Below are 21,051 nucleotides of genomic sequence, written 5' to 3'. Positions count from 1 at the left end.
ATTTGTAAGTATAGTGGAAAAATCTGCTGAAAAATCTGCTGAGGTCCATCACTTGATTGATCAGATCAGTGGGCTGCAGTTCAAATTTGAAAGATTACATTTTCTACTCTCGGACATAACCTCTTCCAGGATTGTTGGACATGCCAAAACATTATTGCACAGGCCCTGCGTCATTCGTGCTCGAGTCACTGTCCTCCGCAGACTGTTAAAACAAAAAGGTGGGGTTGCTAACTGGTTAAAACTGGCACTTTAGCTTTGAGTACAACTGGAAGAGGTGAAGAGCATGACTATCACGTCTACCGACTTACGAGCACCTGAAATCAGGAGTAAATAATATGAACTAAGAGCAAATTTAGTGTTTATCCAAAGCTATTCAAATTCAACGTATTACTTCATACAGGACTCTCTGTGAGCAATGTCAAAACAATGTTATTAACATTAAAGTTAGAAAGTGCTACAAGTGTCACAGTCCCAGCAGCCAACGGGAGCTTTATTCCTCTGCTGTGCTTTGAGGAGATGGAGCGACCGGATGAGGATGGAGCACTGTCGGACGAGTTTCTAATCATCGCAGCCCAGCAGCTCCATGCGCAGAGTGACGCGCTCGTGCCACTCCCAGGGGACGACGCGGACGTACCGGGCGTAGAACGGAGCCTCGAATAGATTCTTCTTGTGGGTGTTGTTGTCAATGTTGCCTTGGAAAAGCTGCGAATAAATGTCAAGGTTATGGTTAAAGTAAAAACAATCAACTATTGAGCAGAAGTTATTGTATAAAGCATGTTCTGTCTAAGGTTGTTCAGTTTGCAAAGAGCAACAATTCTGTTGTAAGAAGAAACAGGTGATGAGGAAGGAAGTGGGCATCCTGCAATGTACACGTTTGGTAAATACATCGGTTGAATGTCTTACTGACCATCAGGGGCTGTTAATCAAACATTACGACCCAGATCCTTCCAGCCCCACCCAGACGGTCAGAGCTTTTCAGACGAAGCCCCCGGGAAGCATCTTGATGCCACGAGCCTGCTGCGGCTCTCCGCTCAGTAAAAACATCAAAGCTACAGTTCTATTGGATCTTCTGGGTACCAGCTATTGTAGCTAAAAATGTCCTAGTTCTCTCAGAGAGAGAAGCCATGGCTCCACTTCTCCAGCAAGAGACATAAAATACATCTCATCAATCATGAAGGGAAAGAGAGAACGGAAAGGGGAGCGGTTTGACTTCTTTTTACAAACTTTACATGTTGCTTTTTATGCAAAACATGCCCCAGAAAAGAGGCTCTGCATTGAAATGAGACTCATTTATGAAGACGTATACATACATATACATACAGTATGTCTGACCTTATCATTGCCGGTGTTTTCCTGCTTCACCATACTCCAGGACTCTCCATCGTTGCTGTAGGCAACTTTAAACAGTGTCACAAACTGCACCACCCCAAAGTCCTTGGCCCCCTGAGTGATGATGCCTGTGAGTCGTTTTGTCTTCTCTAGATCGACCTGGTGAAGGAACAACGGAGACACTGATACTCTGCAACACCTGCTGGCTTTGAAGGACACTTTTACCAGTAGTGACATTCCCCCCCCCCCTCACCTGGATCCACTCGGAGCGGTTGTTGTGTGCAGGAGACCAGGCGTTTGTCTTCCCCTGCTTATCCAGTCGGGCAAACTGAGGGTGCCACGTGAAGGTATCAATGCCCCACGTGCGGAAAGAGCTGGAGGCCGACAGCTGCCCATCCGAGACGAGGCGAGACTTCACTCCCAGAGGCTCTGAGCAACCTGCCGTGTTTGAATAAACTGTGAATCAAAAGCAGGCGGAAAGAGGGAGGATGGGGAAACCCAGAGCGACAGAATGAGAAAGAGGAAAGAGGAAAAAAAAGAATACACCCGAAGAAATTAAATTCAACTTTCATCCATCTGAAGAAATATTCAGAAGAATGTGATTGATTCAAATCAGTTTTACACCAAAGACTGACCAAGAGGATGGAGCAGAAAGAGGCATACAGAGCAGAAGAATGCATGCACTAATGTGTGTAAACATCCACCATGTTTCTGTGTAAGTTTCTGTGTCATGTTCAAAGAAGGACAAAAAGATGGCGGTGTGTGTTTTTTCTCTGGCTCTGTGCGTGTGTGTGCTTGGAATCGCTGCTTTAACTGTTGCACAGTGAGGCCTACACACAGAACACTGTTCATACTATTCATATTCTATCTAACCACGGCTGGATGGAGGCCACGTTATGTAACTAAAATAAAGTCTTCGACTGTCAAGTTTGCTTTTCAGTGTAAGCCCAGCAAGAAGAAATAAACACACCAAAACAACAGACAGAGGGAACGTTAAACAAAAGAGACGGCTTCAAGGAATATTTTTGAAAAACAAATGGAAAGTTCACAGAGGCTTTAACGTGCCTCAACTTGAACTTACTGTAGTTTGTCTGTTCCTTTTCAATAACATCAAATGTATCATAATAATAATAAGATAATTACTCGTCGATAAGTAAATTGTAACCGGGTGTTTTCTGTGTGTTTACCATTGAGTTCACAGCCCACCAGCTCCATGCGCAGCGTGCAGGCCCTGCGGCAAACCACAGGGATGATGCGGATGTACTGGGCCACGATAGGAGGGTCAAAAAGGTTGGTCTTGGTGCTGTCGTTATCGGTGTTGCCAATAAAAACCTGCAGCCCACGGACACAGGAAATTAGACGAGTATCGGAAGAAAGAGAAGCTTTCTGCTGGTCAACATCGGGAGTAACTTGTGTTAAATACAAGGGAGGTCCTCCAACCTTGTCCCTCCGTTGGCCGTCCTCTCTGTAAGTGGTATAAGCGTTTCCATCGAAGCTGCTCGCCACCTTGAAGGCCTTGACGTACTCGGACGTGCCCATGCGACTGGCACCCTGACTGATGATGCCCGTCAGACGCATCTTCTTCTGCATATTAATCTTTTGTCAACAAGAGAACAAGTGTTAGTCAGCGTCCCAGCTCTCGGCCGTCAGCCTCGCGGTTTTAAAGTGCTCGGGTTCTCCCACCTCGATCCAGGGGTTCCTGTCGTGGGCTGCTGACGTCCAGGCATTGACGATGCCCTGGTTGTTGAGTCGGGCCAACTCCGGGCCCCAGCGCTGAAGACCCAGAATGCCGTAGTGCAAAGAGGAAGCTGAAATCTGGGACTCCACGATCGCTCCTCCCTCCATCCCCAGCAGAGAAATGCAACCTGGGACACAGACATTTCAATATTAGCAAGCAAGTCACTACACTTTCTCCTGTTTGTGAGTATTTTTGAGTCTTGAATTGTTTTAATTTGTTACCTCTCTACAGTTTGAAACCCACATGGATTACAGTGCAACTTTTTTGTGTCCACTAAAAGTTTAATGGTGGTGTTAAAAAAACGTGTATTTTCAAAGTTTTCCACTTAAAATAACTTTTACTTGTGCTTGACTAACCACTAGTAGTACTAATACAAAATACTAAACTTAGATTTCATTTACACCTTTTGAAAACATGTTTTTTAGGAAAAGTGGGTAGTTGGTGAACGTACTTAGCTGGCACTGCTTTCCAACATACGGCGAGGGGCATTGGCACGTGTAGTCGCCATCGAGATCTCGACATATCCCTCTATTCTTACAGGGCTGGTTGGCACAGTCGTTCACATCTGAAAAGAAAAGAAAAAGACAGCAACTCACTGCATTATTTCCAACTCCTCAAACTAACTTCCATCAGGACTCACAAAAAAGATGATTGTTAAGAGATGTGGACGCCTTGTTTTCCTCCAACAAAGCAAGTCAGTGGTCACTTCCTGCATCCTATTTGAACACTGTACACGTAATGCTTTCTAGTCTCCACTAGGTGGCATGCTGGACCAGCATGTCTACATGGTTTATCTCGATCAGTATTATGATCGTGATAAAAGGGACAGGGGATGCTAAACCAATTTGTGAGAGAGATGATAGTTCAACCGCTATTCAGACATAAGACCAAGCAATATAATACTTTTTTCTATTCGAAAATCTGGGTTCCACCGGTTAACTGCAGGCCCAGATTAATGGAGTTGGTGATGAAAATATAGCTACGACCAAATCCAGGCCACACTGTATTATTTTGTGTACATGTAATGGGAGGAGATACAGAAGAAAAACTAATGAGAGTTATTGACGAAAATCTGACAAGCTCCCTTGACAGGAAATTGAAGTTAAGCTCCCCTTTGAGACAACGCCTAACTTCAGTTTCCTGTCTTCTATGGAGCCTCGCAGTGCCCTGAACGATGTCCGATCATGTGGTTAAAATACCACATCTGGAACATAAGTCAGCATTATCCTGCAATGAATGTTACCAATGCACTAAAGTTATCCTACGTTGAATTTATTGAAGCATTTAACTGTGTTTTTAGCCGGTAGCCTTTTTGTTTTCATTCTGGTGCATCTCTATCATTTAAAGTCCTGCTGCTTTTGGCTACTAGCAGTTCATTGTCGTATTGCACAGACAACAATCAACCCGGATTACTTTTGACACAGAAGAAAACGTCTCAATTTGCTGATTATGAGCCAAGATCTGTTTAACATTCGGTACAAACTACAAAATAAGATCCCACAGGAAGATGTGAAGTTAAATGTAACTTGTCCAGTCTTATTTCCCCTCTCTTACTAACTCTACCAGACTTCAGAACTTAAGCACGTGACAGGTTGACGTAATGCCACACGGGTCAGTTTAATTCTTTTTCCCGTTACCACTAAGAGGATTGGTCACAACTTAGAAACACATGCCTGTCTGGCTGTGACCAGACTGGCACAACACAGCTGATAACACTGAGAAACAGGTGATCCTACCAAGAGAAGGGCCGTGAAATAGCCTCACTGATTTCAGCTGGGATTAGTTTTCACATGTTTTGTTGACGTGACATTCCTGCCAAGTATGACTGCATGTCTGTGCATTTACTGTACGTAATATATGGGACAGTTTAAACCTCATTCCAACAGTCCAGCCTGTGACGTCTGACTGAATCAAAATGAGAAAATGTTAGGGAGTAGACGACCACAGTGCAGGAAGACTACAATTGGTGGTGAGGCTGTGGGCTCCAGAGGGAGAGCTGTTCATTCACAAAAAAGGCCTCTTCAGGAACAGCAGGAATTAAAGTCATGCAAGTTACTTATATTTGATATTTTTCATCCCTATGACTTTTTCTTTCTGCAGTCGTTCACACAAAGCTTATAGTTGTTTCAATTCAGAAACACTTCTTATGCTCCAGAAGATTTTGATCGTGAGTTTCACGCCCGAAGTAAATACTCCTCTATTTCCTTCCTTTTCTAATTATTTCAAGTCATTCTTCCACTGATAAACCTAAAAGTCAGCAATAATTCCAAGTCATTTACATTAAGAGGATATGATAGGATTCACTTTTATCAAATTCTTCTTCATCTGATTTGGTCAAGCTTGAGCACAAACAGTTGCAGTGTTGGACCTACGTGCAGGGCGTCTGCATGCTAAGAGACTTGGAGTGATCTTTCAGTAATTAGCCGAACAGAATGACCGCAGAACCCGCTGAATGAGGCTCTTTCATGGGAATGCTGAGCGGACTACACACCTCTTTCACCGATGATGACGTGACAGGATGGAAAATGCTCATGTGCTCACAGAGAAGTCTGCTGAAAGTGGAGCCCGCTCTGCTATTTCTATTACTCTGCCTGTCGGACAAAAATGTGGCTTTACATTCTCTCTCACTCACTCTCATTTGCTTGCATGTCAGCACTTAATGGTGAAATAAAAGCTTTCCAAATGAATTGAATAGATAGCAAAATATCTCGAAGAAAACTGACAACTGACAGTACAAATTTAAAACAATTTATGGTGAATGTAAAAATTTAAATCCACAGGGCAAGAGAGGCAACTCGGACTCATGAATATGCACAAGGAACTCACTGATCTGGCAGTGCACTCCCTCGAACCCGGGCTGGCACTTGCAGACGTACTCGTTGAAAACGTCTCCTCGTCTGGTTGGAGTGATGATCTTGCACGACCCATCGTTCTTGCAGGGGTTCAGACTGCAGGGTCCTGAGAAAGAAGGAAGACAAATTGGTTGAAAGCGTCTGATGTGACCGGGCTTTCCCCTCTCAGAGATTCCACTTTGCCGTACCGATCTCTGTCAGGTTGCAGCTGTCTCCCCCGAAGCCATCCGTACAGATGCAGATGAACGGATCCTCTCCTATCCCTGTCACACATGTGCCTCCGTTATGGCAAACATTCACCTCACAGTAGTCAGCTGAGGAAATGAGAGAAACAGGGAGTTATAAAACAGACAGTACAGCAGTGCAGCTACAACACATGTTGTTTTGCATCAATTGCTGGCCTGTGAATGTGGAAACATTGAGCCTCCTGATCTTGTTATGCTGTCGCTTAAATTCAAGCCACAGACCCACTAATTCTCTGGAGGTCGTCGCAAGTCATTCTGGTCTAATGAATTGATTTAGTTTGTCAAATAGAAGAAAATATAGACGATGGAGAAGGAACAAACAAAGAGTATCATTCCCAAATCATTCCTGAATTTTTTTTTAAATTTAGTATTGCACTTTCATGAAGTTGGGGGACTTAGGAAGAGATAGATTTAAGAAACAACAGAGCCTGAGATATCCTAACGTTAAGTCCCGAGTACTATAGGTCGAGATTCCAAAAAACAAGATCCCACATTCCCGATAATTTGTGTCAATAGCATATTTTGTTAGACGCTCCCTCCCTGGTAAAAGACCACGCCTTTCAAACTCCACGCCCAAGCCACAATAACCCTGGTGACATCCCCAGGGTTCCCACAATACCCTCCCTGTGACGAGAAAAGGGAACGTGATGTGTAACATTGGTTGACTGCCCTTTTAATATTTAAAGTGACAATGGTAACATGACATGCCCAGTTTGGGATGTATTTGTGGCATTGTCTGACCGTCTTAGTGCTCAGAATACACTGAGTTCTAACAGTCAGAATCTGATCTGCGTGTCTTTGTTGCTGGAGTGTCTGGCCTTTGTAACAGCAGTGGTGCTGCAGCTTCAGCCCAAAGTGCTGAGTCACAGATCCTGTCTGGATTAGGAAAATTATGGTATAGACCTCCAGTGGGAGCGGCAGGGCACAGATTTATGAGTCACACTGAAGCTGTCAAATTTACAAAGCCTTAACTTTGTGGGGGTTTTTTTTCCTTCAAACCAACCGAGTCACTACCGATGCCACGTCAGTCCTTCAAGCTCTAAGCAACAACAGGTGGAACTTTTTTGTGACAATGTGTGAATGCTGCAAGGCAAGGCAAGTTTATTTGTATAGCACATTTCAACAACAAGGTACAGACTGCAGACTCTAACAATGAGGCCTAGAATCACAATATTGAGTCGGTGGACATGATTTTTTGTCACCGTTCTCTAATTGTTGTTGTCAAACCTCTAAGAACTAGGCAGACAATCTAATTGACCAGAGGAAACAATTTAAACAACAAAAGAAAAGAGAGTTGTTCAGTTTAATGTAGTTTAGTAAAATTGTTTATAATGGTGTTTAATGTGGGAAGAGAAGTCCTAAAAAATTGCCCGATGAATTAATGTTGGAATGTTATTTGTTTGTCTTTTTTTGCTCTATATTTAAGGAATGGTGTCTTTTTGAGATCAGCTAGTATTTATTGCAAAGATACTGAAATTAATATTTGGTTACGGACTGATGTTTATAGAAAAAGTTGTAAACAAATAACACGTTTTTATGCAGCCAACCCTGACAACAGAACGTGTGCAGGATTAAGAGCTTGCAGGATTATGTTGTGTAACGAGCAGCGCAGCAGCTCGAGAGTGGCTGAGGACACGCAGCACACCTGACTGACAGGTGGGTAAGGAGCAAAGCCAAATAGGCCCTGAACGTACACAAACATCATCATCAGAAGAACGCAGCAATGACAGTCAAAGTGTCCATATTTGGCAGCATTTTAAGTGCTGCTGGTTGGCGGCACATTTCCAGGTTGAACTAAAGTCAGGTGGGTGGACAGCTGGTTTGTGTCGGCTCCAGACAAGAGCACATAATAGTGTTATGTCCTCCCCCCCCCTCATCTCTTTGTGTAACCAGAAAGATGCAACCAGGGACAACAATACATTCAAATGTAAGCTCAAATAAAATGTATCCAAATCTTGTGATTGCAGGAAATAATTACATTTCATGACAGCACGTAACATCTATTTTACAAACCTGCCTCTTGTGTTATAATCACTGTGTAAAATAGTACTTTGTGATAGAGGAGCCTCACATGTAATAACAGAGTCTCACATGTCATCACTCATTCCACCGTGACAATAATACGATGGCATGTTGGGATGAAGGACTTACACATTACATATTTACTGTGTTCTGGAAAAACTGCATATTTTCATGACTGAACCCTGAATGTATGTCATGGGTAATTTGGGGATGGGAAATGATAAAGAAGAGAAAATTGTAATTGTTCCATAAAAAAAGCAATAAAATGAAAGACATTTGGCATCCAGTGGTTGTTGACTGAGGAAAGACAAAAGCCCCCACTTTTCCCATCACTAAGAGACATTGACGCCCAGTAGGAAAAAAACAAAACTAGATCCTCAAGAGTCAGTAAAAGTAAGAGACCTACTGAAGGGTGAACTACCTTAATGGGATACATACAAAATGGCATGGAAAACAAGATTAAGTAGGCCTGTCATAGTTCTGTGCCAAAGTTCTCCAGTGGAAAACAAAGTCTGGCGTTAGAAGTAGAAACCTATGAGATTCTACACAAGAAAGCAACATAAACAGGCAGCAAGAGCTCTGAATGAATGCGATTTAACAGATTTGTGTCGATGGCTTAAAAAGGACTTACCTCTGACTGAACATAGGCAAAGTAGGAGAGTAAATGTTGTAAACGTAGCTGTTAATATATTTCCGGGACGTTTCATGGTTGTTTACTCTTACTTTGTTTTGTTCCGCACGATTGTTTGTTCGCAGCACTGAACGTCTAACTAATGCTGCCTTAAAGGGCTGTCGGAAATATCGGAATTCAGACGGGGATATAAAGGAAGTACGAAGGGGATGAATGAGGCAGCTGGGATTTTTCGATAATACCCGTTAAGGACATGTGACGTTCAATGGTACATCCATCCATGGTAGTTTATTGTGAAATTATATATTGTTGCTCTTTAATTTAGAGGTGCCTTGTATTTTAGGTCATTCTTATAACTTGTAACAAAAGATGCCTATTCAATTAAGCCAAAGTGTTGTTTTTTCTTTTAGTGCTTTGTGTTTATTTCATATGTATTTGTTTATTTTATAAAGCCTTTTTAATTTACAAGGAAAACCTAATTAGCTGCAGGCTGCATTCACCTAATTCCATCTCCTTCATATAAATCAGAAAACGGTTTATTGCCATATACGTTACACATTATGGCTTGGTGATTGGTGCATAGTAATAAACACAGTGCAATCGTATAAGACAAGAATAAAAAATAGGAAATATTAAAATGTACAATAAAATATGGTAAACAAACAAATAAGAGTACATTAAAACAAGAATGTTAAATAAGCTCTGCTACCTGGTGATCTAAAATTTAAGTCACTACAATCTATCAAACTACCAAATTAGTTGTCATCATGGTTAAACAATTGTGTTTTTAAATAACCTTTTTTATGATGAGCATTTGAAGGCAACACTACCCCCCATGTTGACACACCTGTCAGGTCACCTGCACTGTCGCGCTATGTTTCGGGATTCAAGGTGAAAATACCTGCAGCTCAGAATGACAAACACACATCAAATAACAGCCATGTTTCATTTACAGGCTTTATTTGTGAGGTCCTAAACTCCCAACGTCCAATTTGGGGGAGAAGCGTGAAAATTGGAGTGAGCTAACAATTTAGTAGCTACTTCGGATGAATCCGATCCCCGTGGGAAAACTCCGCATTTCACCCTTGCCAACTATTTAGGAACACAGCAGGCACAGGTCTGAGGCCATTTCCACTGTTTCCCTTTTTTTAAAGGACGTATTACTACAACACCACACATTAGGTTACTGTTCATTAACTCTGGATAATTGGCCAAACATTTAATTAGAAAGGCCATAACTGTCCCACCAGTGATTGCATGACAATGAAGCTACAGAATCATGGTTCATCTTGTTTCCTCTCGCATTTAAGTGTTTATGGAGGTTGAAAGTAAACATAAAATTGTCAAAAGAATAGTTTACTTTACTTTAGACATTGCATTATTGTTCTGCTTTCACAGGGAACCTGGCATAAATAAACTTTATTTTACTGTTTATACATTACTGGGGCCAAGACCTTCATAAATAAATCTGTTAAACTCTGTCGCCATCACGTGGATATTATGTTGTACTTGCAACAATAATCACATCTTCTCGAGTTTGTCCTCTTACTACTAGTTAAAGTGACTTATCAAGACTCATTGGTCACTTCAAATCTGTGATTAATTAAACATATACGTATACAGCAGTGAACTGTACATGCAAGAAGTAACAAGCTCTTGCAAATGTAAACGACATGCCTTGTTCTGGATGTGGATGCTCCTAAAGTTGTAAATTAAACATAATTTGTATTTGTTGACATATAAATCACATCCAAAACGGAAACGGATCAGGAAAGCCAATCAATTATAACAGTAACTGCTGGTGCATGCCAGTAAATGGAGATCAGTGTAGCTGAATATTATATAACAGGTTTTTTGCTCGCGTGCCTGTCACTTTCAGGAAATTATTAGTTTTTTATAAAATATGTGACTCTCTGGAACACTATCATAAATAAAGGAAACATCGTATTAAAAAGAATATTCTATAACCCAAATAAACATCACAAATGATGTGAAAAATAAAGGGGGCGTGGAAAATAAGCTACAATGCCACGTCACCGTCCGTTTTAACCAATGAGAGAGCCAGCATGCGAGAGCTTGCTGTTGCCGTTTGAGCCAGTTGTGAATCAAGTCTACGCACAACGCATCCAGGAGCTAACGCTATGGTTCAGAGCCACGCAGACCGACACAAACAAACGACATGTCCGCGAGTATAAAAACAAAACAAACCTGTCGCGTTTGAGCAGCAGGGAGCTGATTATTTCTTTCTTTAAAGGGGTGAGTAGCTTATTTTAAAGATGCTGCTTCTGTGTTTTCATTATCTGGACCAGTAGGGCGAAAAAAGATGCGACGGGAATTTTTTGGCCTGCTCACAGACCAACATAAGAACATAAGAACACGCGGAGCTGATGTCTCGTATACATTTGGAGTAGTGGTTATCCGCCTTCTCGTGAACCCCCTGAAACAAGCTAAAACACCAAGTTTTTTTTTTTTTTTTAAACATGTACATGAATCTACAAATATCCATTTTCAGGTTAATTTCCTTGTTTTTTTTTTGGCGTGCAGACATGTGCTTATTTCTAACAAATGTCTCGCTATCCGTAACCAACGTCGGTACCCGTGCCCTTGTGTCTGTAGGCTCACCTCCGGCTTGTTGGGAGTCGTGACAAAGAGAGGAAGAGCTAATGCTAGCAGCTGATCTGATGCCACATCGGACCTCATATGAAGTGACACAGCGTGGCTCATAATAAACACATTTTGTCTTGGCATTAAAGCGAGACGCAACTGCCAGAAACAGCTACTCGCTGGGATTGATTACAGTGCACGAGACGGGTCATTTAATGGAGTTACTTTTACGCAGCTGGGGATAATTCTGGCACCATGTCTGATTGGACCTGAGTTGTGTTAACAGGTGGTGTTTATATTTATCCATCTAAAAAGACAGAGCCTGAAACAGTTTGTAGGTGATAATCTAAATTTAAAGTGTGTGTGTGAGAGCAGTTGTGGCAACTTCTCCTTTTTTGGCAACACACTACTCGTAAATCAATAATGCACATAATTGCTTTACGAATATGTGGGAAGATAGAAAACGTTATACCTTGAAGGTGAAAGACACAGGTGTTCGTTCAGCAGGAATACATTCAGGTGGACTGATTGTGTTATGAGAATGAGAAGCTTTGAGTAGTGTTTTACTTCATAAATGACTGATGATTAATTCATCATCAAAATCCTTTTGAGTAAAACATTTAATTACTGAACGGTGACATCGTGCATCTTATCTAGAGTCAGTTTGTGACAAGGCACTGGAATAAGAAGAAAGTAGTCGAGGCATTTCTATGTGACTTGCGTCATTTTGGGGAAAATGGAAAATAATACTGGTCAATTACTATATTTAAAGGGTCATTGCATTTTCTGTGTTTGTCTTTAGGTGTGACCACATCACTGTGACTTCACCTCTTCAAACCTTTGGAGTTGTTGGAGGCTAACTTCAAATGTAAGTAACTACAATTTCAGCTTCAATTATTTTTTCTTGTGTAACATATCACTATCTGTACCAATGACAACAACACACAGTTTGTTTTTGTGTTCATTTATTTTGGCTACTTCATTATAGCAATGGAAAACACCGTGATATTTATATGAAATCCTGGACCACAACTTCCCTTTTTTGTGGCGACAGGATACGCTGTGGCCTTTCTGAAAACTCAACAGTTCCTGTTTTTGTTTTCCCTGCAATTTGTTTAATGCGTTGAACATATTCAACTGTTCAGTAAACATGTTGAGGTATAACTGTGTTGGTGCATTGAATTAGAAGCGATGTGTACAGTGTGTCTGCTAGATGTAATGATTTATTTAAAGTCTTATCTCTCATGTTGTGAGACTTCCTTTTGTCACTTCGTAGGCTGTAACGTAATTAAGGTGAGTGTATTAAGTGATTGTGCTTCATGTGTCGCTCTCACTCTGTATTCCCACAGATCTGTGGCTGCAGCGCCCCGAGCACCAGGAGGAATATTTAGGTCAGTCAGACATCAGAAATGTCTTTGCTTCATCCAACCTTTGCCTAATCGCAGCCAACCGCATGCTCGTGAAAATAATCGTGTCATTGTGTACTAGTCATGGGTGTTTTTTAATGATTTGATATTTAAACAATGAAAAGCAGTACAAACCGTTTTTAAAATGCTGCTCTTAATTCATTTGCTGCGTTTTTGTGAATGTATTTATGACTGAAATAGGTTCATTTGTGTTTCACAAGCGAAAGCACTGAAACAAGCGTGTGCCACTGTTTTTCAGAGTAATCATGACCCACGAGTCAGACGTGCACACCATCTCTCCGGAGCTGCCGGCGATGTTCGACGGCATGAAGCTGGCGGCGGTGGCCACGGTGCTCTACGTCCTGGTCCGCTGCCTGAACCTCAAGAACCCCACTGCACCCCCGGACCTCACCTACCAGGACACGGCCCTCAACCGCTTCCTTCTCAAGTCCTGTCCTCAGCTGACCAAAGAGTGAGTCGCGTTCTCAGCTCTCCGTCTGTCACTCAAAAGCATTTCCATGGAGATGACACTGCTTGTTGGCCATCTGGGGCTGTGAGTGAAGGTAGCAGTTTGCCTGGCGGTGGTCCCATCTGTCATCAGTGCTCCCGAGTGTTTCTGTACCGGAGATTTCTGGCTGTGCCGCCGGCTCTGGCATGAATTAAACACCAGCCTGGATTTTCGGAATCATCCCAAAGGTAGATTGGGTTGTCACACTTACAAATATAGACTTGTTCACCGCAGGGCACGCACATTTGCAGATATGACGATGCAAGTATCTCCCTCGGGGCAACTCTGAATTTGAATATTCCGTCTTGGTTTATAATAACTGATGCAAACCGGTGGTTGTTGATGCGGGGTGGTGGTAGGCAGGTTCCCTTGTGTACGCTAAACCAGGTTAGCAGCTGGGCCCTCGTGTCCTGGATGCTGTGGGAAACCCTCTGCCTGCCTTTAAACAAAGTCAACTTGATTGTTTTTCCATATCCTGTGGTCTGCTGGTGTTGTAATACTTTCAGCTCTCCTCAAGGCTTCATCACGAGTGTCTGCTTATATAACCGATTGTTGCGGCGCCATCTGAAGTCGGGGAATCACATGGCCACGCTGATGTTTACATTTGCGACTGGCTTGTTATCATTCCCTCCCCTGAGCTGCCATACCTTGTAATAGTTGAACTGAGATAGCTGAAGTCCTGGAAACCGGCCGGCATTGTGGATGTTGCTGTTGGCATCATCCGTGTCTCTGTGTTGTGTAGAAGTCACGTTTGTGACCCTGCTGTGTTGCGTAACAGAGATCCATAACAGTGGAAAGCATTGGAGGGGTGTTGTGAGGGTTACAGAGTTAACAGCGATGTAGTTTAGTTGTGTTTGGGAACGTGCACACAGGGCTGTTGGCTAACGGAGAGGGCAATCCAGAACAAACAACCTCTTTCTTGAAGAACTTCTTAGCGACTTACTTGCCTTCAGTAGTTTAATTTGACAGAGAAACAAGCCTCAGCTGGTTGTTCAGTATAATGCAACTTGTTTAAATATTTGTCCTTGATGTTAAAGCAGCCATTAGTTAACTGACTCTATTTAAATATGTGTCTGCCTTTGTTTAGTCTGGTGTAAATGAAAAGTTACTGTGACTTTGATCTGGACCTAAGATCTTTGCTTCATCAAACCATCGGTTTCCTTTTTCCGATGCCGAATAGAGGAACAACAGCACACGTCACTGTCTTTACCCCTTTAAAAACACACCGTGAGATTCAAACAAAAGGCTCACCTGCTGTTACTCCCAAGATCTTTCATTTAAAAGCAATGACTCGACAACAAGTAAAAGAAAAATTCTCAAATGTTTGGATCTGAGCAATATTTGTAAATTATCAGTTGAACACAAAATGCTTATTTTCTGACGTGAAACTGCTTAATTATACATGTACCAGTCATTTGAATTAAATTCTTTTTAAATTGGGCCTGTTATTTGGGTTTTTTCAAACTATATTGATGAGAGGAAATAAACAACAACAGAGTGGTTTGCATTTAAAGTTGCCTGTTGCCTCCTGAGGATGAACTGAACTGGCGGTGTGCTTCTCCTCCGATCCACATTACAACAACAAGGTCATCCTCTTCCTGGACTCCTAGATTAAACCTGCAGGGTGCCTTCTACAAAACTGTGGTTAAGCTCCAAATCACAGTGCATGCTGGAAGTGATTACATTATCACCGAATGGAAGTATTGCTGCTCTTATGTAACGTTGTCCTTATTCTTTTGGTCTCAGCGCGGCAGTAAGATGGTTATTCACGATAATCCACAGCATAGGCTCGATATTTCAAAGAAGTATGATGTAATCCACAGACTTGACTCCTACCGATGTGTAAATGGAACTCAAGTACACACATTCAGCATAACTTGCACTCGCACAGCAACAGGACGTTAAACATTGACGTCTGTTTGGAGCATGAAGCGATCTTTAAAAAGCTGCAACAAAAATGTGAGTCTGTCATGCAAAATATGTTCCAGGATGTTCACGTCTGCGTCATACACCACCAATGCAAATGTATCCGCTCCGGATGAAATTGTGTTGATGCTGTTTCTGGGCAGTAACCTTGTGCTTTTATTATATCGAGTGCGTTGGCAGAATAACCTCGCGTTTCTAGATCCAATTTAACAGCAAATTCCAAATGTGTTGTGTTTTCCAGGTACATTCCTCCCTTACTGTGGGGTAAGAGCGGTCACCTCCAGACGGCACTGTACGGTAAACTTGGCCGGGTGAGCTCTCCTCACCCAAGTGGGGTCAGGAAGTACTTACCCATGCAGGACGGGGCCACTGCCACCTTTGACCTCTTTGAGCCGCAGGGGGACCACAGAACAGGAGGTGAAGATCTACTTTTTCTTTACCCACCATTGTTTGTTTGTCATCATCTTGTGATTGCTCTACTGCTACTTTCGTCTCGTCTGTTTATGTGACACCTTTTGAGTGTCTGTCCTGGAGGAGGCATCCCTCCTCTGCTGATCTTCTTTAGGTTTCTCCCATCTTTTTGTTCCTCATAGTGTTTTTTTCTTATCTCGTTCGAGGGCCAGGGAAAATGGGGTGCCGTGGGGCTTGTGCTATACGAATACACTTGACTCGAGATATATGGACGAGGAACGGACTCGTGACGTAAATTCAGCATCTAAATGTTAAAATGAGGCATAACACGGTTGTAATGCAGTATGTGAGGACAGTTTTGGAGATGGATTCCTTTCCTTGAATGCCTCAGTTGAACCCTGACACCCACCACCTCAACACTGATCACTTGTCAGAAAGCTTAAGTTTCACGCCCCCCCCCCCCCCCCCCCAAAAAAAATAATTGTGTTACAATTTCCATTCTGCTTTGCTGAAGCCATAAATCACAGACAAAAAGCCTTCGCCTTTGTTTTGCGTCAGCTGCAGTGCTCCTTTTAAATCTAATAATCTGCTGTTCAGCAGAGTGACGTACCCAGCTTCCATGATTCTCTCTGGCTAACATCTCTCCGATCCCATCTTTCTGTTTCTCCAGATGACGTCACCATGGTAATATGCCCTGGCATCGGGAACCACAGTGAGAAGCATTACATCCGGACCTTTGTGGATCACGCCCAGAAGGATGGTTACCGCTGTGCTGTGCTCAACCACCTGGGCGCTCTTCCCAACATCGAGCTTACCTCTCCGCGCATGTTTACCTACGGTGAGGCCAAACGGCTGACTTCAGTTTCACACGCCTGTCGCCTCAAAATCACCTTTCCACAACAGGAATGTCTAGGAATGAGAAGGAAGGGATTTGATTTGGTCAAGTCAGATGTTGCTCTCATCAAATTCTCTGTTGAGGCTAAAGAAGCTCTTTTTAATACCAGTGAATACAGACTTGTTTCTTCAAAGCAGTTTTTAAAAATGACATCCTTTTGTGGCACCTTCATTTTTATATAATCTGACTTAGTTAAAGGTATTCTCATATCAAATCTCGGTACAAAATAATGTCACGGTCAAAGCTAAAAGGCTATATGAGCTGGTTAGTTTCAGATAATTAGAGATTTAAGACCTGAGCTTATTTATGAGGTCTGAATGAGCCGCATATGTACTGCTCTGAGCTAAAGGCACCTTCAGCTGGAACTGCTGAGCAGAGAAAGAACCGCTCCGTCCATTCAGAGGTGTTATGTATTGATTTGTAACCGTACTGTTTCCCCCACAGGGTGCACATGGGAGTTTGCAGCCATGGTGGGCTACATTAAGCGGACCTATCCTCAGACCCAGCTGATGGTGGTGGGCTTCAGTCTGGGTGGAAACATTGTTTGTAAGTTCCTGGGCGAGGACAGGATGAACCAGGAGCGAGTGCTGTGTTGTGTCAGCGTCTGCCAGGGCTACAGCGCTCTCAGGTGGGTTGTTTTCCTCTCATCTCGTGATTAACATGCAGCGGATCATCAAAGCACCTTTACAACACCAGCGCTTGATGTGCACACTCATCTAAATATAAATGAAGCGCCGCATAATGCCACAAAATGATTAGTGCTTGCATAATATCATCACACGCGTAGTCTACAAGTCTAAGTGTCTCTCGTCAGCTTTTTAATCATTCAGCTGTTCTATTACTGTAAGCTTCAGTGATGCACTCACTCTTTTGCAGAAGTTGTGTTTGAATTTGGGTGTTGGTTACGACTCCGCATTGGTTCATCCAGTCTGTTTTTTCCCCCACGGTTTGCACTAACTTTGTTGTGCGGATGGTTTTTTGTGTGTCCATGCTGTGTATACTGTATTATGCATCTTTGCCTAAATCCCTGTCACTGACACCGTGTCCAGATTAAACATTATGTGCACGTAGCGTCACATTTGTGAATCGTGCAAACGTATTACGGCGGTGTGTTTTTAAAGCACTCGTGCGTGCGTGTGGGTGTTAGAGCCACGCCTTCTGCGGTTTACATGCAGCCAGCGTCTCTTGGCAGACATGACAGGCTGGGTCTGTTAAAGGTTGGGTGATTGCAGCAGAGAAGGGTGTGTGTTGTAGAGACTAGCCTTTTGTGAAATTGGGTTTGCAGTTGGTTTTTTTTTCCCTTTTTAATGAATGCTCTGCTTTCAAATCAGTGTTCAAAGCTAAGATGTCCCTTCTGTCTGCGTTCATTGGGAGCTGTGGCTCTCCCTCTCATCCACAAATAAAGTGCGATTAACAAATACATACTTTTTATTATTTTTATAGATGTATTTGACCACAGATGCTCATGAAAAACATTCTATCTAATGGTCAGTTATTTGTGAAGTGTCTTTAGTTGCGTTTGTTTGTCCTGTCTCTGTCGGTGAGCTGCATGCATGCTAATGCCTGACGCCATTGCTTCTCTCCACCAGACTCTTTGTCCAGTGGATTACACAGTGTGTCGTTTGGAATACAGACCGTCTGCACAAAGCTAACTTCCTGTGTGTTTGTCTTTATCTCTCAGGGCACAGGAAACATTCCTACAGTGGGACCAGTTCAGACGTTTCTATAACTTTCTCATGGCTGACAACATGAAGAAGATCATCCTCTCACACAGGTATCGCACGTTCTAGTTCCTCCAGTGGTTTTTCCATTACTGCAAAGTTCTATCCACATGTTGTTTTTTTGCTGTTTGCCAATAAACGTTGCTCTAAGTTCTCACCAATATGACAGACACCGTGGCTTGTCAGTTCTGTAAGCGTTCTCTAAACTTCACGGATAGACTGTGGCTCACCCTGGAAATGCAGCAAAGTTTTTTTTGCTTTGCCTCTTTTAGTTATGAATGGTAAATCAAGTTGTACCAACACTGTTATATTATCTGGAGAGATTGGTCGGAGGCTATTGCAGCCTTTTCCTTAGTCAGACACATGAAATATTAATATCACTCTGGAGGGTTTTGCTTTTGAAAAACAAAAAAGTCAGTCAGTGATTTCAACGTGTTCTATGAATAATGTTTGTGTGTTTGTGTTTGTGCATGTTACAGGCACAGTCTGTTTGGGGGAAGCCCAGTTAAAGTGAAGGATCTAGATCTCTGCCGTCTGTACACGGCGACGTCTCTCATGCAGATTGACGACAACATCATGAGGTATGTGGAGAAGCCGATCATTTGAGATTGGCTTCCAGTGAAAGTCACAGCTCTCTGTGTTTCGATGTGGTAGATTGCAGATTTGTGCTTTTGAGTAATGTTCATCAACTTGTCAATCGTGAGACTCTGAATTATTTGTGATGTTTGTTTGTTTAATGACGCTTCTTGTTTTTGGGGTTTCAACAGAAAATTCCACGGCCACAGCTCTCTCAAAGAGTACTATGAGAAGGAGAGTTGTGTTCATTACATTCACAACGTAAGAACTCTCATCAGCTCATATTGTGTTTCTCTCTTTGCTCTCTTTTTGCATTGGTCTGAATTTGTGTTGTTTTTGTTCCAGGTAGACGTGCCACTGCTGCTCGTGAACTCTGCAGACGACCCTCTGGTTCATGACTCACTGCTCAATATCCCTCGCACACTAGCAGGTAACTAACCTCACGCACCGCAGCTACAGCAGCAGCAGCGCAGAACAACAGGCCGGCCTAATAGCTGCAGTTTGACATCGGATTTGGTTCTGAGAAAAAATGTCTGCAACCTCAGAAGGACTTCTGATGAGTTGGCTTGAACAGGGCGAGGTGTGACACACAGGTCAACTCTATGAGTAATGTATTTTGGTGTGTTGCAGCAGCTGTAACACACACACACACATACAGCCGAGTGTCCCTTTAGCGATCTGTTGAAAGGGACTTTAATTCTTTCACAGGTTCCCACACAGCCGTCTCCTTCCTTCTCCTCAGCCTGTACTATATTTAAACTTACTGGCCACTTTAACTATTTTTGGAAAAGGACAATCCTTCATCTAACTGTGTGTGGGGGGGGGGGGGGGGGGGGGGGAGTACGTGACTCTATCTGTCATGTGTCTCTGAAAAAAGGATCAGCTGCCCTTTGCCCGAACATGTACAGTGACTCAGACGCATGGCTAGCAGGGAGGGACTGAACAGAAATACACTTCCTGTGTTGGTGCTGTAATTACTGTGGATTAAATATGTTTGAGAGTTAACTTCGTACTATTAAGGCAGTAATATGAATTATTTATTCTAAAATGCTTAAACAAGGTGTTAGATCCTGGGTACTTCTGGCCCGATACGGGGCTAATTACTGACTCAGCTCTCTATTAAAAGATTCTCGAGCTGGTGTTCTGGCGAGGGAACTCGCCTGGCTCCTCTAACTGCCGTTACTCCCGACGTCTACCCTGCTTCCTCCGGTATGAGCGCGCTCGGCCGAGAGACCAGTCCTGGCCCCGGGCGCTCCCACCAGTCGCGTCGGTTATGGCAGCTTCCCTCTTATGGATCCGTGCTCTTGGTAAATGCCAGGTTAGGTTTTAACGGCTAGGATTAATTCTTGCTAAAACCGTAAGGGATTGTTCAGTGGATTCGGTCTCTAGGATAACCTTTCAGAACTCAGTTGTTAGACATACAATAGCTTTAACTTTTTACTGTCACGAGGCACTCTTTTACTACTTCGGCAAATTAATGCACTTGAGGATTTCACTTTAAATGCAGATTAGATATTTATTGCAGGTTATATTTAGTTAGTTTGCAGGGGTTACAGCTACAGCTCACATAAAATGTCACTACACATGATTAGTCAATTTAATTATCTTCTTCGATTATACTCATTAGTTTTAGTCGCCGAGACGGCTCGGTTGGAGCTGGATGTCCAATGGTGCGATGAAAAAGGTTCTTTTGGAGTTGTTAGGAGCGAAGGTCAGGCCTGACCCTCGATCCTCCCGCTCCGCAACGGAGCCCGTTCAGCTGTTCTCAAAACTCAGTACAAAGTCTTTCTCAGGCAGCTGCGGCTTTCTCAGTTGTCCAGATGTTAAGAGGCGAGCGGTGGGGAGAGTTAGAACCTTCGTCTTTCAATCTCAATGTCCACGAACAGAGGTCTCTTTTCCGTGAACAGAGACGAAGTCCTCAATACATCAGCTGCAGGCTTTAGTATCTTCTTCCGATGCGCTTGGTACGGCATCCGCGATGAAATCCCAGCTTTGCTCTTTGCAAGCATGTCCTTATATTCCTCATATGGGCTGTGATCAGCCCCCACCTGTTTGGTCCATTACTCATCCCCCCTCCCTCTGGAAAGGGCGTTAAGCCGAACATTGCCGGTATGACTCAACTATTGCATCAGTTTCCAGAACTTTCTTTTGACTACACCCAACATCTGGTCTTGATTACAGCAATGT

General features: G+C 42.9%; 2 protein-coding genes across 5 annotated transcripts in view; one reads left to right on the top strand and one right to left on the bottom strand.

Annotated features, from left to right (window-relative positions):
* Positions 1–37: 37 nt before the first annotated feature.
* LOC306789486 (lactadherin-like) lies at positions 38–8,954 on the bottom strand. 2 transcript variants are annotated; one of them, XM_079285451.1, is made up of 10 exons: positions 8,818–8,954; positions 6,108–6,233; positions 5,894–6,025; positions 3,519–3,632; positions 3,013–3,194; positions 2,770–2,925; positions 2,517–2,661; positions 1,583–1,785; positions 1,333–1,488; positions 38–702 (listed from the first exon to the last, which is right to left on the bottom strand). In XM_079285451.1, exons 1-10 carry the CDS (start codon positions 8,891–8,893, stop codon positions 559–561), a joined length of 1,434 nt encoding a protein of 477 aa, XP_079141577.1. In that variant the 5' UTR covers positions 8,894–8,954; the 3' UTR covers positions 38–558. The 2 variants fall into 2 exon arrangements, with proteins under 2 accessions (XP_079141577.1, XP_079141578.1); XM_079285452.1 differs by having other exon boundaries at positions 1,583–1,767.
* Positions 8,955–10,923: 1,969 nt separating this feature from the next.
* The window catches only part of LOC306793693 (monoacylglycerol lipase ABHD2), a 30,186-nt gene continuing 20,058 nt past the window's right edge, over positions 10,924–21,051 (top strand). For 2 of the 3 annotated variants that reach the window (XM_079291413.1, XM_079291415.1), the window contains exons 1-12: positions 10,924–11,073; positions 11,434–11,522; positions 12,224–12,289; positions 12,771–12,812; positions 13,087–13,299; positions 15,503–15,678; positions 16,343–16,510; positions 17,012–17,195; positions 18,249–18,341; positions 18,768–18,869; positions 19,056–19,125; positions 19,210–19,294. In XM_079291413.1, the coding sequence (XP_079147539.1) occupies positions 13,094–13,299; positions 15,503–15,678; positions 16,343–16,510; positions 17,012–17,195; positions 18,249–18,341; positions 18,768–18,869; positions 19,056–19,125; positions 19,210–19,294 (1,084 nt within the window). In that variant the 5' untranslated portion in view covers positions 10,924–11,073; positions 11,434–11,522; positions 12,224–12,289; positions 12,771–12,812; positions 13,087–13,093. The remainder of the gene's footprint in view (positions 11,074–11,433; positions 11,523–12,223; positions 12,290–12,770; positions 12,813–13,086; positions 13,300–15,502; positions 15,679–16,342; positions 16,511–17,011; positions 17,196–18,248; positions 18,342–18,767; positions 18,870–19,055; positions 19,126–19,209; positions 19,295–21,051) is intronic. The other variant, XM_079291414.1, reaches the window with a different exon arrangement.

The sequence above is a fragment of the Melanostigma gelatinosum genome, assembly GCF_949748355.1.
Source record: "Melanostigma gelatinosum genome assembly, chromosome: 2".
Classification (NCBI taxonomy): domain Eukaryota; kingdom Metazoa; phylum Chordata; class Actinopteri; order Perciformes; family Zoarcidae; genus Melanostigma; species Melanostigma gelatinosum.
Note: the sequence above shows the minus strand (reverse complement) of the source record. Positions and strands in the feature narration are given on the sequence as shown.

What these genes read in the sequence shown, in the direction of transcription:
- LOC306789486 (XM_079285451.1), bottom strand. Translation starts at nt 8,893, where the DNA reads ATGAAACGTCCCGGAAATATATTAACAGCTACGTTTACAACATTTACT. An exon ending in ACAGGAACCCCTGGATCGAG is followed by an intron (nt 2,926 to 3,012) that starts GTGGGAGAACCC and finishes TGTTGACAAAAG; the next exon opens with ATTAATATGCAGAAGAAGAT. An exon ending in ACCGCTCCGAGTGGATCCAG is followed by an intron (nt 1,489 to 1,582) that starts GTGAGGGGGGGG and finishes TTCCTTCACCAG; the next exon opens with GTCGATCTAGAGAAGACAAA.